This window comes from Acinonyx jubatus, chromosome A2 (genome assembly GCF_027475565.1).
Source record: "Acinonyx jubatus isolate Ajub_Pintada_27869175 chromosome A2, VMU_Ajub_asm_v1.0, whole genome shotgun sequence".
Lineage (NCBI taxonomy): Eukaryota > Metazoa > Chordata > Mammalia > Carnivora > Felidae > Acinonyx > Acinonyx jubatus.
Genome location: NC_069383.1, coordinates 97329470 through 97348031, shown reverse-complemented (window position 1 = coordinate 97348031; position 18562 = coordinate 97329470). Strand labels below are relative to the sequence as shown.

Sequence of the window (18562 nt, the reverse complement as noted above, 5' to 3'; positions counted from 1 at the left end):
CCACCATTTGTTTCAGTTACTAAATGTGCCCCAAACACCTTCTGTGTCAGGCCCTGTGTTAGCACAGAGATATGGAAATCAGCAAGACAGAACTCATACCCTCAAAAGATTCCCAGGCTAGGGAGGAAGGAGACAACCAATGTTTTACTTTGGCAACAGTAAGTCTGATGATGGAACACGGTAGCAAAGGACCAGAGAAGGATACACATCCCTCAGCTGAAACAGAGATAAAGGAAGAGAGGCCACTATCAAAAGCTTTCTGAAGGAGATCACACATACGCCAAGCTCAGAAAGGGCACTGCACATAGTAAGCGCTCAGTACATGTCAGCTATTGTTATTTTCAGTCCTTGTGTTGTCATTAATTCCCTCACAATTCCCCTGACATTGGAGAGGACCCTGTGTCAGCTACAGTGTGGGAAAACACGGGGACACGCTCTACTCTGTCTTGGTCTGAAAAAGACATGGAAATATGGGTGGATCCTGGTGACCATTATACAGTGAGCTGGGGCTGTAAGGCACTGCCAGCCTTCCATGCGAGGCTCGTACACCACTGTCCACTTTGGAGGAGGCCCTGAGGTCCCTAGCCCCACCCTAGGAAACCTACCCATCTACATGCCCATGGAACATGTTGCACTTACTTCTGCTTTGCAAGCTGTCTCCCACCTCTGGTTTTGAAGATACATGTCCGTCCATGGATGGCGACTGAGGACAAGAGAGTCTCTGGGACAAGCCTCAGACTGCAAATCTCAGCAGAAAGAGCTTGAACAGAGGAGAGACACTGCTCCTGATCTGCGAGGTCCTCCCCCACAACTGCCCAGGAAGGGGCTGGTTATGGCCATGATGCTATTCAATCCAGCACCAAGGGCACCCTGTGCCAACCTCTGGATATGGGACCCAGGCTGGGAAGGGCCCTTCCGAGAGTCATCAAGAGCATGTCTCACAGTGAGACAAGCTCATCTAATCTTCCTGTCCCTCTGGGGCAGCAATCCTTGTATATGAAGTCAGGGATCCCATGATGTCATCTATGGACACAGACCCCCGACCCTCCCCAAGCCATATCAGTGATGATACACACATTATGAACATGCACAGCAGTGTCAACCCTCACTGCAACTGAATGTGGTAGCTACCATTACCACAGCTACTTTCTAACGGGAGAAAGAAGGCCTAAAGCCAAGTGATCGGCCAGGTTGCTCAGCTGGTGAGAACAGGAGGGCCCAGAACTAGCTCTCCTGTGCGGCATGACTGTCCTTCCGCACCCTCAGGAGCAGAGGGTACACTACCTGAGACAGGACACCAGCTCCCAGGCACCCGACAAGGAATTCAGTGCCTCCTACCGCTACCTGGGCATCAAAGCAAGTTCCAGAATATGACACTGCATTTAGACTCTTCGGTGACAAATGCCACCTCTGACTGCATACTTTCTGGACTCTAAACAAATAGGGAGGACAAGAGTGCTCCTTTGGATGTGTGTGGCCCTGTGCCTGCCTCTACCCCGGGACATGCTTCTTGGCAAGGACCTTCCCTTATCTCTCCACCTCGTGCCTCCTGCAGCTCTCATGGTGTTTTATGCTGTGTAGACAAAGCGGGAGGGTGGGGGTGGGTGGAGGGTTGTGTGAGCAAGCCCCTAACAGAAGAACAATTCAAGTGGAGACTGAAAGCAAAGGAACTGGATTTGGTGAGTCCACATGACCACCCAGTTATTCTGAGTGGCTCAAAATAGCTCCTGTTGCCAGGAGGACCGACAAGGAAGCCCTGAACCAAAGTAGAAAAAGAGGCACATTTTAATTAAAGGCTTTTGGAAGGGCAGCCTGTAGACAAGAAAGAAAGGTAGTAGAGTGAAGGGCAGGGGGAAAGAAAAAAAAATAGGAAGTCTGAAACGCGTGGCTTCTCTGTTCGGATTTCCAAGGGACTTGTTCTTCAAAAACAAGGGTAATGTTTTGTTTGTACGTTTATGTATGCAGACTTCTAGCTCAACAGGCACTAAGAAAAACACAAGTGCAAGAAATTAAAAAACTGACTGAAGGAGAGGCAGAGAGAGACAGATGTATGTCTAGGTAGCTACAGTGGAAACCTAACTAACTTAAAAAAATAGCCTCTATTAGCTTGGTAACTGTAGTGCTGGAATAAAATTCAGAAGCACACAGAGAGGCAGGGAAAGTAGGGATGCCATATAGGATTTCTGGTGAGATAAACAAAATCAGATTTCAAATGCAAAAGTAAAATCTCTAAAACAAGTTCGCAAACTAAATGTCCTCTCCCTAATGCAGTCCATGATAAATTGTAAGCACAAAACAGAGGTGTTGTTTGGAATATATTTTCTGCAGGGGGAAAAAGTCCTGTCACAGAATAAGAGGACGCCATCTTGAGTCTACATATCGTCAAGGAATTACGTACTTTGAAGAATTTCATACAAAGCACTATACCCAGAAGAAATGAAAGGTAGAAGATACCAGGAATGTATTTTTTAAGTGAGATCTGTTACAATTCATGGGTTTTAGATTGAATATTAAAGGTGCTTCAAAAAGAACTGCTCAGCCACACATGATTACACTGCGGCTCCCTGGGGCACAGGCACCATCCCGGCCCTACACCGTTGTATCCCAGCAACAGACACGCTGGCAGACGCTCCACACATGTCTGTGGATGGAATGAACAGAGTGCAGCCATCTCAGCCCCTCAAGCCGTACCTTGCACACTAAACGAGAGGCAGGTCTGGTTATCCAGTGGAGAGACCGCACGGCACAGCCTGGATGTTGGCTCTTGAAATTCAGGCTCCCTGTGAAGGCGAGCTCAAGCTGGCCATAAGCCGCCTTAACCTGCACCACCATCTGTGCCAACACCATGGAAACCATGATGGATCCAGTTGGCTCTGGGGAACACCGTGCTCCCCATGTCTTCCATAGGCCCAAGTGCTTCTAATTGGGGTTGTGCTCTTTCTGTGCCTAGCATCTGGCCTGTAGCAAATCTATCCTTAAGCAGCATAAACGTGGATGGAGTAGAATTTATCCAAGCCACTTCTCCTCACTCCTCTTGGATAAAAATGCACCATTACCCCAACTTGATGGAAAGTAGGGAAGAAATCTTACCTGTGTCAAATACCTTGCTGGTGCAATGAAGTGGCAAGCTCAGTTGGTAGAAGAAACAACCTTGTACACACACACAGAGGAGATGCAAGCTGGCCTTGGGTGTGTATATATTTGTGTATGATTTCAGTGCTGACCACACACAGGCCCATGCTATACAGCCAGGTCAACACTCATGTCCGCATTTCAAGAAGAAGCTAACTGAGAAGGTCAAAGGGCCACTATATAATAGTGGAGTGGCTGTAATGTGTGGATCTGGTGAAAGGCAGTGACTTCACAATGTTGTGAATATACTACATGCTGCTGAATTGTTCACTTCAATGGTTCATTTTGCTACGTGAACTTCACCTCAATTTAAAAGAAAGTTATAGAACAAATATTTGCACCCTGATCTTCTGGACCCTGGAGCACTTAAAGTCTATGATTAAGGAAAAGGTGCCACAACATGGGAAATAAAAACAGGAGAATCAACAGGCAGGAAATAAACTGTGCCAAGATGAAAGTAAACAGCCAGTATCATGCACTGTGGCAACCAGTGGGGTTAAATAAATGTACAGGTTGTGGTCCATCCTGGGAGCACTCACAGGGCACACAAGACTGTGTGAAGACTCTCAAAGATTTTATATCAGAGCCAAAATGAGGAAGAAGGAAGGAATTCTGAAGGAAGGCTTTCCAGCCAGCAAAGAGCCTGCCAGCCAGAGAACTGGCTTGCAGAAGTCAGTGCTGGCCTGATGGTGGGGACTGGAAGGAAATGCACCCACTCAACATTTGGGGGTGCCTGCTGTGTGCCAGGCACTATCTTAGGCACTGGTTGTTCAAATATTCAAAACTCCTGGTCCTTGCCCTCATGGGACTCTTTTTTTTTTTTTTTTTTTTTTTAACGTTTATTTTATTTTTGAGACAGAGAGAGACAGAGCATGAACGGGGGAGGGTCAGAGAGAGAGGGAGACACAGAATCTGAAACAGGCTCCAGGCTCTGAGCTGTCAGCACAGAGCCCGATGCGGGGCTCAAACTCACGGACCGTGAGATCATGACCTGAGCCGAAGTGGGACGCTTAACTGACTGAGCCACCCAGGTGCCCCGGGACTCTTAATAAAGGAGATAAAACCAGGCAATATCTTAGAAAGCTATGGTTTAAAGGTGGCTAAGAATTTGGGCTTTGTTCCTGATGTTTTTAGGCAGGGAAGTGAAAGAAAATCTCAGTAATTTAGAAAGGCGTGAGACCTTGATGAGAGAAGAGACTGAAAAAAGATAGAAATCTATCTACATATTCAATGCAATCCCTATCAAAATTCCAAGGGCATTTTCCCCCGAAATAGAAAAAACAAATCCTAAAATGGTATGAGCATAAAAATACATACATTGACCAACAGAACAGAATAGAGAGTCCAGACGTAAACCCTTCCATACATCATCAGTGAACATTCAACAAGGAGGCCAACAGTCAATGGGGAAAGAACAGTCTCTTCAACAAATGGTGTTGGGAAAACTGGAAAAATGCATACAAGACAATAAAACCAGACCTCTGTCTCACACCACTCACAAAAATTAACTTGGAATGGATCAAACACTTATAACACCTGATATGCCAAAAATCCTAGAAGAAAATATAGGGAAGAAGCACCTCGACACTGGTCTTGACAAAGATTTTTTTGGATATGACACCAAAAGCACAAACAACAAAAGCAAACATCAGTTAAAGGGCTCTATACTGCATCGAACTAAAAAGCTACACACAGTAAAAGAAACAATCAACAAAATGAAAGGCAATCTATGGAATGGGAGAAAATATGTGTAAACCACTTCTCAGATGAGGGGTGAATGTCCAAAATATACAAGGAACTTGTACAACTCAATGGGGGGAAATAACAATAATAATAATCCAATTAAAAACGGGCAGGGGCGTCTGAGTGGTTCAGTTGGTTAAGAGTCCAACTTCGGCTCAGGTCATGACCTCATGATTCATGGGTTTGAGCCCCACATCGTGCTCTGTGCTGACAGCTTAGAGCCTGGAGCCTGCTTCGGATTCTGTGTCTCCCTCTCTCTCTCTCTCTGCCCCTCCCCTGTTCACTCTCTGTCTCTCTCGCTCTCAAAAATAAACAAACATTAACTAAATAAAATAAAATAAAATAAAATAAAATAAAATAAAATTAAATTAAATTAAAATAAAATAAAATAAAATAAAATTAAAATAAAATAAAATAAAATAAAATAAAAATGGGCAGAAATGAACAGTTTCCCAAAGACGATAAACAAATGGCCAACAAGTACATGAAAAGGTGCTCAACGTTACTCATCATCAAGGAAATGCAAATCAAAACCATACACAGGTATCACCTCACACCAGTTAAAATGGCTACCAGCAAAAAGATAAGAGACAACAAGTGTCAGTGAGGACACAGAACCCTGTGCATTGCTGGGATTAGACATCAGTCCAGCCATTATGGAAAACAGTATGGAGAATCCTCAGAAAATTAAAAATAAAATTACAACACATGATCCAGGAATCCTACTTCTGGTTAAGCATGCAAAGGAAATGAAACATGATCTCGAAGAGGCATTTGCACTCCCATGTTCACTGCAGCATTATCACAATAGCTAAGATCTAGAAGCAATCTAAATGACCATCAACAGATTAATACATAAAGAAGATGCAGTGTATACATAAAGTGAAATATAGCTCACCCCAAAGAAAGAGGGAAGTTCTGCCATTTTCAACAACATGGATGTACCTTGAGGGCATTATGGTAAGTGAAATAAGTCAGAGAAAGACAAATAGCATATGATCTCTTATTTGTGGAATCCAGAAAGCCAAATTCATCACAAGAGAGTAGAATGGTGGCTGCCAGAGTCTGTGGGTGGGGGAAATGAGGTATGAGTCAAAGAGTAAAAATTTCCAGTCATCATATGAATAAGTTCTGGGGATGTCATGAACAGCACAGTGATTATAGTTAACAATACTACATTATATGCTTGAAAGTTGCTAAGAGAGTCAATTTAAGTGTTCTCACCACAAAAAAGAAATAGCAATTATGGGACATAACGGAGGTGTTCACGAAAGCTATGGTGGTAATCATTTTGCAATATGTAAGTATATCAAATCACGTTGTACACCTTACGTTTATACCATGTTATATGTCAATTATATCTCACTAAAGCTGGCTAAAAAAAAAAGTATATGCAATGGTTCAGAAGAGCATTAATGCAGGTATGGATTCACATGAAGGCAGTGGGAACAGAGATCACAGGCAAGACTAGTGAGTATGGCTGGAGTTTTCAAGTGGCTGTGGGATTAAGTGACATTAATTTATGGAAAGGGCAGAGGACAATGTCTAGGCTATAGTAAATTCTCAGTGTTACTATTACTATGTTTTATATTGAGCCTCAGTGTTCTAATAATTGAGTGACTTTACTTTCCAATGTTTAGAGCCCCCACACATGAGAGGATCCAAACCAGCAGACCCACCACACTAAAGACAAGAACAAGGCTTATCTCTGTATTCTCTGTCAATACAAAACACCTTCCAAATATGGAGCGAATAAGGAAATGAATAAAGGAACAAACAAACAAACAAGTAAATACAAGAACAGCAATGACCTCCAACTCCCAACCTGTAAAAAAACAAGAAATGGCTCCTCAGCTGATCTACAGAACACTTTGAGAAAGATTCGTTTTCAAGGAGGAACACATAGGAAGACGTCCCATATCTTGCATACGGAGCAGAATCAAGGAACTGGGATTCCCAAGGAATATCCACTGTTCTAAGAATCTAAATATTTTACCTCCATGCCATCCCATAACCATTTTTATTCAAGCTGACAACTCTGTAATTAAAGTCCTTAGGCTGCTGCTTGATTTTTCCAAGTGGGCTTTGTCTTTTTGCAGCTGCAGAGGCTTTCTGCCAGGAGCCCTGCAATGTTGGGCATTGAGGACTCCTGCTTGTCAACATGTCCCCATTCACAGGTGGGCAACCTTCCTCCTCCTATATTTGTCTCTTCAAGATCAGAAACTCACCCCAAAATGGCAGGTAATAAAAAGGTACCTATTGGCCAATTAACAAATAACACTCTTTGCTACTATTATTATTTCCTGTCCAATCTCCTTATACACTAAAATATATAGTGTTTCTGCTATGATTACATATGTTACTGAAAATTATCATGTTTTATAAAATTCAATACCAAAAATAACGGAGTTTGGGGAAAAAATGGTTTGGGGCATTCCTCTCAAAACCTATGGAACTGCAAAATACAATAAAAATAATAACTGGTAACCTTCTTAAGAGTTAGTCTGACCATGTAGGCAGGTAGCTCAGCATAGTACGTGGCTAACTCAGCAGACATTTAAAAAAACCCTTAAAAACAACAGGGTAAAAGACAACAATGCTTTAATTAGAATAACACCAGCAGGCACCCAGGGCATAGGAAGAAACATATCCTGCTTGAAGCCAAGAGCCATGAAAGGCTGACTGTACCTGTCTGGGGGGGGGGGGGGGGGGGAGACAGGCCAGGTGATCTTTGTATTCATTGTCAACACACACACACACACACACACACACACACGTACACGCACACATAGTCCAGCAACTGAGCTAAGGACTTTTTCCCTATCCAGCTCAAGTTCAAAATTCTACTCCCACTGCTCCCTTTACCTCAGAAAATTTGTCTAAACCAACATGATTCTGGCCCTGCTCAGACACCTTGCCCCTCTTGTCCAATCGTGTATGAGCCCACATGCATCACAGAACAAAGCACATGGTATTCCATGCTGTCTTCAAAGTAAGTGGTTGGAGCAGGCCGAATGTCCTTAGGGAAGTCACCTGCACAATCATGAGCAGAGGCATGTGAAACCAAGGGTGAAGACCTCCCCAAACTGACTGTTCCCCATCCTATAAGCTGTCCTATTACCTATTAAAGAATTAATTCCCAGAGAAAGATGTGACCACAAGATCAAACCAACAGAAAAATGCAAATACTTACATATAATATGTTGGATAGAGTCCTTCAAAATACCAGCAATGTTTTTTGGCCTCTGTACACTGAAAATAGAAGGAAGAAAACCTTTGTCAGTGGAAAGTCATCTGCATATTGTTAAGACGACCGGACAAAAAGACACAAGGAAAGGTAAGTTGATACATCTTGAAGTGTAGAAAGCAGAGGGTTGGGGGAGACCCTGCATCAGAGGGAGATCCACCCTCCACAATGACTTTTTATGTCTTTATATTTCTTAAAAGGGAAGAAGAAAACATAGGAAAACATCTCTTTGCCAGTAATTTTTCTAGCTTTCTATTTCCCTACATACATGGGCATGACCAATTCATTAAAAAGTAAACTAAAGACAATCTGTTTTTAAAAATTCACACAGTACGGGGGCACCTGGGTGGCTCAGTTGGTTAAGTGCCCAACTCCTGGTTTTGGCTCAGGTCATGATCTCACGGTTTTGTGGTTTCAAGCCCCACATCAGCACAGAGCCTGCTTGAGAGTCTCTCTCTCCCTCTCTCTCTCTGCCCCCCCCCTTTCACTGTCTGTCTCTCTCAAAATAAATAAATAAAGTTAACAAAATTTAAAATTCACATATTACTATACTCCAAAATCTAAAATATGCTAGAACTAAAATATTATAATTATTTCAATTTCTCCCCAACTTTCGTGTTTGAAAGGTATTTCCAACAGTTTTGACCTTTCCAGATCTTTTTATTTCAGAATATTCCAAAAGGCATATTCAAATCATGGATCCTTCCATGGGGATACACATCTGGCAGACTGTGTAAAGCAGGATTCACTTGCCAGCATCAGTACTGCCCCCTGCCCTCATTTCCAGGGATGAGAAACAGGGAGGGTGATGAGGAAAGACACTAAGAGCTTCCCGAGTGCTTTCCAAGGAAGTGTCACACTTGACGTTGTGGGGGGCACAGCAGGTGCAAATGCTGCCCTGTTGCACAGACTGCTTCACACGCCTCCAACAAGTGAGAGCAAGCCGACGGCACCAAGTGCTCAGTGAGAGCTCCAAGCAGAAACACTGTCCTGGACCTAAACAAGATATTTCTAAAATTCTTCGGCTTGTTCTACCATTTTTTTTAAATTCACAACTTCCTACATTCATGATCCAGTTCATTCGACCCTATGTATAAACAATACCTCCCAAATAGTAGTGCAAAGCTACCAGTGGGAACACAGGGAAAGGCGTCACGAAAACAAAGCTTTCTTTGGGCAAGGCAGGGTCTGTCTCACCCAACTCCCCAGCCTGACCCCCGCCATCTGCCCTCTGCCTTGCCCAGTGCTAGCAGGTGTATGGCGATGCCTTCCCGCAAGAGTCTTCCCGAATAGCTCCTAAGACATTTCGGAAATAGACCTTGACTCTAGAGTGGAGAGGCGAAAGCAAATATTATGTGTTACACTGGCTAAATCAGATGGGTTATGAAAACAGCGTGAAACACTGGGGGTGAGGGGGGGTGGTTTAAATGTGCTTTAGGACACCCAAAAGCACACTCGGGCAGCCCAAAGTGACCCAGCTGTATGAATGGAAAATGAGTTTAATTTAGACTCTGTTAGATCCTGTCCAGTTCAGGAAAGGAAATTCAGACAGCTAAAGAAATTAATTTATTTTGGCAAGAAAGAGAAATTTCAAGTGTCTGCCCTAAACTACAATTTATTTCACTAGAGTCCTCTATTATAAGCTGAGCAACCAGGGCGTTCTTCCAGGTGGCATGTTAAATGTTCCTTCTTTATTCTCCATCACTATTGGAGACAGGCACACTTTCTTAGAACTTGACACTCAGCTCTCCCCATACTGCCCCATGACTACAGGGTGGCAGAGAGAGATCCAGACCAAGACATCAGGATCCTGCTCCCAGCTCTGTCTCTAAGCCTGACAGACTCTGTGAAAGGAGGCTCTCTCTGCCCTCGACACTCAGCTGCCCGTGTGGTGGGGCATGTGACATGCACAGATGTGTGTATGGGACCTATGGCGGTACGTGTGAAACTTCAGAACTACGACAGGGTATCGAAAAGCACCAAACTGTTACGTACAGAACAGCTCCCAGGCACTATCAGACATGACGATTGGGAAGGAAATCTAGCAGTGTCTGGGAAACGATGAATGTATTTCTCTTTAACCACTGACCATCTCTCCACAAATATGAAACATAATATGCAAAGGTTTATTGATCATGGCATTATTTCTAATAGCAAAATCTCGGCAATGACACAGATACTCACAGCAGGCTGGTAAAATACACGACGATAAATCTACACAACGTGGCCAACAAGAAGTCTCTTGTTCCGAGGTTTCTCAGAAACAGTATGAAATGATTTCTAAGATGCAGTGTTACTCAAAAGACAATAGGCAAAAGTGTGCATCCACTATGCTGCTTGTTACGGAAAAGGAAAATTCTACATTTGGTTAATTTCTTACTAAACAAATTACAGGAAAGGTATAGTAAAAACTAATGAGAACGCTTACCCCATGGGGGCTGAGTTAGGAGATGGGAGAGAGAGTGATGACACATTTCTCTGTGTATACTTTTTTATTCACAGTTTGACTTTGGAATCATGTAAAATTCTTTCATGTTGAGAAAAATAAAGTTAAGTTAAAAGGAATTTGTAAAGAATCTACTCTTCTCAGACCACAAAAATCGACTAAGGACTATCATGGCACTGCACGCACACATCACTTTTTGCCGGAAGGAAGCAGACACAGCAAACAGCTGGGAAGTTAGAAGAGCTTCACAAGAAACTTGTGAGGAGAACACACTCCTCTTCACACCCTCCCAATGCCCTCAGATGTTAGGACACTATTTCCATCCCATTCTCCCTCTGATCTCAAAATGTTATTTCTGGTGTTTTTGCTGAGATCTTCAGTAACCTCACTGGGGCCTCCTTGGTCATTACTTTTGTTCACAGTTATTTGCTAATCACCTTTTTACCATTTTTCATTAAGCTAGTCAAATAAAACCTAGTTTGAAAAGCATCAACCCCCATTTGTTCCTTTAGAAAAGATTCTCTTCAGAAAATGTTATTGTGGGGGCACCTGGGTGGCTCAGTCGGTTAAGCAACCGACTCTTGATTTCAGCACACGTCATCATCTCACAGTTTCTGAAATTGATTCCCGTGTTGGGCTCCGTGCTGACAGTGTGGGGCCTGCTTGGGATTCTCTCTCTCTCTCTTTCTTCCCTCCCTTGCTTGTGCACATTCATTCTCTCTCTCTCTCTCTCTCTCTCTCTCAAAATAAATAAAAATAATCTTTACCAAACAGAACATTTTGTGGCCACATTTTCTGAAGCAGAAGAGATAAACACTTTTGAAGCTGAGCTATTTACCATTAAAACATAGTTTCATTTACTGCTACTTGAAGCTTGTTTAAGCTTTTGACATTTGCAAATATCCAGGTAACTTCTTCATTACTTTTGGTAGCTGAACTTTTACAACAGCTTTCTTGTATAAGAAATGTTATATAATAATACACACAGATAATACTTCCCTAAAGTTAGAATGGGGTATTATTCCTTTTTACAGCTGGATAATTGGAAGAACACAGAATGACATATTTCATGAGTCAACTGAAAACACTGAATGAGGACTAAGAAGTTCTGGGAATTTTCATCATCGAGTCTTTCCTTCACTAAATGTTTGTTAACTGAATCGCAGGTGTCAAAGTCAGCTTGCACACCAATCCAAGAGCTTCATGGTAGGACTGAAGATCAGGTACCGGAGGGCCGGAGGCGGAAAGGAAGATCCCTGCTAGAAACCACCCAGGATTGAGAGCCGGTTCCGCCAAGTGAAAGTCTACCAACAAAGGCTCTCAGAAGTGACTTGGTGAGCAAATGGATGGCTGGTATGGGGAGAGGCAGAAGGAAGGCTTTGTGCTAGGGTCCACTAGGAAAACACACCCACATCAAGGGGTAAGGGTGGATTCATCCCACTGAGGAAAGATGAATCAGAACATAGCTGGGTTCTCAAGCTGACTGCCACTTATCAGCCATGGTGTCAGTCAGTCTGCACCTCAGCTGTCTTATTTCTAAAACAGGATCGTCTGTCTTCCCTGCTGAATTTATAAGATGGCTTTATGAAGTCACTGAGATTGAATGCATCAAAATGCCTGACCAGATCAGCGTATAGTCCTCTGAATCTCACACCCAGCCAGGAATTCCATCTCTAAATGTGTGCCCTGAAACAAGCTTTCCTACTTCTCTGCAACACATGATTCACTTTACTATGATCATCCAAGTAGAAGCAATGCTTTCAAACCTTCTGAGAACAAAGATTCTAAGTATGTAATATCTGACATTTGCACACTATTTAGTTTTCCAAAATCTCTCTAAAGCAAACAAACCCCGCCCTAAAACAAGTTTTAACTATATCAACTAGGGGAAAAAAACCACTGTCCACCCAAAATGTAGGCCTACTCATTCTACAAAGGTACTATCATGGCTTCTTAGGGATTGACCATCTACTGAAACAGAAACTATATTTGTTAGGAGAGGTCTTGTCAGCTGCTCTCTGCTACCGTCTGGGCATCTTCAACAGCCAGGGTTCTCTACCAGGTTCTGGGCAAACGGTAGGCCCTCAATGCACTCATAATATAATACTCCTCCCACGTGTATAATGAAAGTAATAAGCATAGCCATCTCTTTTTCAAAGATATCATAAATAATAGCAACATTCACAAAGCAGAATATACAGGATTGTGAGAAAACGTCTACCATAAGGAGCAAGTGAAGGGTAATCTAAGGTTTAAACTGGAAAGGTTTGTAAGACATCTGCAGTCAGGGAAGAACCCCAGTGCTCTATTATTCAAGGACTAGGATGTCTATAAATGTAGTTGAGCCCTCCTAAATATAGTCATCCATATTTAGCCAGGATCTAAATAAGCCCAAAGAACATATCCTTTGCTAATCCCCAACAGCAATCCTCACACTGACATAAATTATTCTGAATCTATCTGTGCTGAAAATAGGAGGTCCCAGATGCCACCGTTTAATAAAATGGTACAACCTTCTCCTACTCCAACTTAACAGAAGTGTTGCACCACAACAGCACACAGTCGACTCTGACAGAATGAAGCTGCCTGTGACTTTGGGACACACAGGAGTGAGGACTCGAGTGCCTAAAGGATTCAGAACACTGGATTTTATCTAAATCCCACCCTTTCTCCTTTTGCTCAAAGGGGGATGGAGTTGGATCTTTAAATGAATAGCCAACTGGAAAAGTAGTGTTTCACTAACAGAACTGATCCCACTGACACCTGGAAAGCAAGGATTTTTTTTTTTAAACTTATTTCACCAGTCTGTCCTGGACCAGTAAGTCCTCAACTTTCTTCAACATGGTGGGAAGGCCCTGGGAAAATCAGTTTGAGGACTCTCTGTCAAAGGGGAAAGATGCCCGGCTGCACCTCGGTGCTTCTTTCACATTCGTCAAAAGCTGAACTTGAAACACACACCACCGGATGTAGGCTGCATTCTGTTCCAGCCCAATTAGAGTGGGCATTTACACTCAGCACAGACTCTGAACAAAGAGAGCCTCTTGGATGCTGGCAGGGCTGATGCTCAGGACCAGGGACAGAGAGAGAGGGCAGCAGGAGGCCTTGTGGAAGTCAGAGCAAGAATTTATGGAGGGAGTAACAGCTAATTATATCAAGGTCTCTGAATTTCAAACAATAAATAGGAGTCAGCATGCCTCAAATTCTTGTACTGGAATTTTAATCAACTTCCTAAGTGCTAATTACTTAATCCTTGGGCTTATGGATATTGTCTTTTTCAGGAACATCTTGCCTCCAAGGAACCTTGGTTTTTTTTTTTTAAATAAAAGTATGAGGCTTCTCACAAGCAACATTTATTAAAGGAAAGAAAGCAGAGAAACTCTTTAAATAACAGAAATAAAAGATCGTCTGATGTCTTACAGAAGAAACCAATCAGCCAGCAAATAACTATTAGGTATATAACACTGTCTATTACTATCTTGAAGATTCTGGGGACATGTAGACTATAAGACACAAATTAGGCCCAGCTACATATCCCTTGGAAAATTCTGTGGACTCTCATAACTTATTCTGAAGAAAGCTTCCTTGTTAGCTTTATCTGCCTTAGTTTTTCATGAAGGAATGGTAGGGGAACTCAGTCAAGGTCCTTAATTCAAGTAGGTAAAAATCCTCATGTCCAGGAAATGAAAATTAATCAATAACCAAAATTAAAAGGCAAACAATAAGGTATGAAATATAATAAACTTAGTATCTTTAAATAAAAAGCTTACATAATAAAAGATAAAAATTCCAATAGGAAAAATAAATAAAAGTAACAGATATGGAAATTCTTCAAAGAAGAAACAAAAACGGTCAATAAAGCTATTTTCTGAGACAAAATTCATTAGTAATCAAATAAGTATAAATTATAATGATGTGGTTTTAGCTACCAAATTGTTTAATAAAAAAAAAAAACAGTATCAACTACTGATGAGGACAAGAGGGTAAAGACATATCACATAATAGTGTTGGGAATATAATGTCTCACAACAATTTTCAACATATATCAAAAAACCCTTTGAAATGTACGTTTGGTTAACAAAATTATAATACATCCAAAAGATATATTAGTAGGCATATACTATCAGATACCAGAAAAATATACAATTGTATGGGAGCATTTTGCTAAGAAAAATAAAGCCAATAAAGAGCATATCTAGGACAGCATATACTTGCTGCACATCATAGGACAGAGAAAACAATATGTAAAGATATATGCCAAAATAATGACAATAAATTACCTTTCTGGTGGCATTAGAGATGATTTTTTTTTCCATTGTTCATCTTGGTAATCAAGTTTCTAAGCTTTCCGTATGGAATGTATGGAACATTCTGTTTTTAAATTTGTTAAATTGTACTTGAAAAAGCAGATCACTTACTGTCCAATAAAGAAGTGCAGAGTAGACATAAAGAGATATTTAAAATGAGGAAATATAATTGGCTAACAAAAGTGAACATCATCCTACCATAAATTAAATAAGATGTAAGAGATGAACAAAGTTTGTGAAAAATAATATACAAGGCTAGAAAGAGTGTACTGAAACAGCAATTAAAACTGTATTTCTAAGAAGTTTAACATCATGAAAAAAACTCTCATTTTATGCAGTCATTTTAAAATACATTACATAATTTTAACAATGTAAAAACAAATCTGTGTTTATAGGAAAAATGGGACAATATAAGCCTAACTCTATAGTGTATTTTGGGAAGTGCGATTTCCTTTGGGCTGCTTTGCAAATCTCCCTCTAACTGAGCCTGAAATTCTCGTAACAATATTATCAGAAGCTGTTGTAGCAAGATGCAGGTGGCACATGAGTCCTAAATTAGCACAAAAGGTGGGATCCGCTGAAAGACTCACAACTCTTGGGTACACAGGCATTCCTACTCGTGCCATTTGAACATGAGAGTTCTGAGAAACATGCTTTTTTTTTAAGTTTATGTATTTATTTTGAGAGAGAGAGAGAGTGAGAGCAGGGAAGAGAAAGAGAATCCTAAGCAGGCTCCACACTGTCAGCACAGAGCCTGACGCAGGGCTCAAACTCATGAACCGTGAGATCATAACCTGAGCTGAAACCAAGAGTAGGATGCTTAACTGACTGAACCATCCAGGCTGCACGACCATGCTATTTTTTAAAACAATTATCAACATAAAGTATAATTTATGAGACAGTCATGTGATCCAGGTTCTAGCTCAATATGAGGTTTAATTCATATGCCATTTGGAAAACCTACCCTCTTGTGTTTCTCCATTACTCTCACACAACTACCATACTCACTCCACTTCTGATACCAGATGTGTGGGGGTTTTCCCCACACCACCCGGTAATTTGGTGACACCACCTGGGTGTCCTACAATAGTAACTCAGCTCTGACCCTATGTACCAGGAGATAGCATTAGATCCCACAGGTTAAGGGCTCAGTCCTGCAACAGTGCCCTGACCCCCTTCAAGCACCAGTTGTCACTTAGGCTTCTGATCTACCGGCTCTGGATCAGAGGTTCCCACGACCTCCTGCTGAGGTTCCATTAATCTGCTATGATGGCCCATAGAAGTCGGAGAAACACCTGACTCACTAGATCACTGTTAGTATAAAAAGATAGAACTCAGGAACAGCCAGATGGACAAGATGCATAGGGCAGGATAGAAGGACGGGGTATGAAGCTTCTACGCCCTCTCTAAATGCATCGCTCTCCCTCAAATCTCTATGTGTCCACCCACCTCAAGTTCTCTGAACCCAGTCCTTTCGGGGTTTTATGGAGTCTTCATCACATACGCATTACTGATTAAATCATTGGCCATTAGCAAATCATTTAGCCTCCAACCTCTCTCCCCTCACTGAGGATCAGAGGAGGGACTGAAAGTTCCAACCCTTTAACCACATGGTTGGTTCTGTGGGCAACCAGACCCCCATGCTTAGGTGCCTCCCAAACGTGAAGTATTAATATAACAACAGACACCTTTACTGGGATGAAAACCAAGTATGTATTTCTTAATATAAATCACAGTACTGCAAACATAACAGTCACCCAGTTTCAATGCACAGTTTGGTGAGATTTTAGAAATTTTTATACTTTGTGCATTCAATAGCACAATCCAGTTTTAGAACCTTTCCATCACCCCAGAATGTTCTCTCTTGTCCTTTTGCAGTCAGTTCTAGCTCCTTCCCCAGCCCTGGGCAACGCTGATCAGCCTTCTAGCTTTCTCTTGCCTTTTCTACAAGGTTCAGTTAGTTACATGAAACGATAAAACTTACAGTCTTTTATGTCTGGATTCTGTCCATCTGTGTTTGTTGCTGTCAGCAGCTCACTCATGTTTAGTGCTGAGTACTATTCCACTGAATGGACACACCACACTTTGTTTATCTATTTATCTGTGTTGTTTCCTTGTTCGGGCTATTATGAACAAGCCTGCTATGAACGTTCGCATGAAGATCTTCGTGCGGACATATGTCTTCATTTCCTGGGTAGATACTTAGGAGGGGAATTGCTGGGCTATATGGTGACTCAATGTTTAATTTCTTAAAGAATCTCCACACTGTCTTCCAAAGCAGCTGCACTATCTTACATTCCTGCGTGCAGTGTGAGGGCTCCAGTTTCTCCACATCCTCACCAACGTGACTACTATTTCTGATCTCAGCCCTCTGACACTGTACTGGTATCCCGCTGTGGTTTTAACTGTAATTTCCCTAGCAACTAATGAGGCAGAGCATCTCTTCACGCTAGCTCAATTCTAAGGTGAAAATAGTAGCTGCCATTGATGCAATGCCTCTTATCCTCCAGGTACTCTGCAGGTAAAACCTCACTTAACAGCATAACAACCCTGAGAGTTAGGCAGTAGAGGTACTTAGAAGCAAGTAAATGAAGGTCTCTGAGAGGTGAATTAACTTGGCCAAGGCAACACAGGAAACAAGTGGAGAGTTGTGGTCTGAATAAAGCCGGTGGGTTTCTAAAATCTGTGTGTTTTCTCTGACAGTGGACAGATGTCGCACTTTCCTGTGTCACGATAATTCATAATCCCATTCTTTGCTCTGTCTGTCGCGTCTCCCACAGGGAGCCAGAATGAGATTTATTTTAGGCATCATCTCATTGCCTAGGAGAAACGAAAATGATGCCTGAAACAGCATGAAAGACCTCATTCCATCCTCCCAAAATAAACCTTACTAGAAATCATACCTTGGAACACCCCTCCGCTCTCAGCACTATCATTTACTGCATCTCCAAGAGCAAAAAAGACAAGGGTGCTTAGCAGCTTTGCCAAGACTTGGCCAACCTGCCACAGACAATCCCAAACCAAAGGAGCCCAAAGCCTACCTGCAGGCAAACCAATCTCTTTTCCGCTCAGAAAGTGTTCTTAGCTGCTAAAAACACTCAGAGCTGCAACTTTATAGCACAGAACAGCACAAAGTGAATTCACAGGTGCCAGCCAAAAAAGTTTATGTGACAAATTTTGCAAATGCCACCAAACATCATTCATTCAAAAACTGATGACTGGGAGATTTCATTAGAATGATCTAAAAGCAGTGATAACAGGTGGAAATAGTAGAGCTACTGTTACTTGCCGGCAACAAATTAATAATCAACCTTTGTTATGGGCCAAAGGCTAAAAAAGGAAGCACTGAATAGACATGAAGCCTTTAGATACTCTCCCCAAGGGCCCCAAGGGCCTAATCCAGGGAAGTCACCCCTTTCAACAATGTGCCTGCAGAGTACAAGAACGACCTTATGAAAAAGTCAGCAGATCAGCTCAGCAACCACCTGATCTATCACTGGTGCACCCTGCTTGTATGATACATATCACAGGAAGTGACTACATCCCACAGCGCCGCTCAAATGGATAACAGACATTTACTGTTACATTACGTCGGAACTAAATCTTTGTTTGCCAACAGATCCAAAAGCTAACCACCAGACGGTGAGAAAATACCAACTTCTTCTCTGTTGTCGACAGAAATGCCTGCAA

General features: G+C 42.0%; 1 protein-coding gene across 2 annotated transcripts in view; it reads right to left on the bottom strand.

The window, feature by feature from the left end:
* Positions 1-18562, bottom strand: part of VOPP1 (VOPP1 WW domain binding protein) — a 109748-nt gene that overhangs the window by 50631 nt on the left and 40555 nt on the right. For both annotated transcript variants that reach the window (XR_008296925.1, XM_027046065.2), the window contains exon 2: positions 8069-8127. Coding sequence is in view for 1 of the 2 variants with exons in the window: in XM_027046065.2 (XP_026901866.1) it covers positions 8069-8127 (59 nt within the window). In the remaining variant the exon portion in view is untranslated. The remainder of the gene's footprint in view (positions 1-8068; positions 8128-18562) is intronic.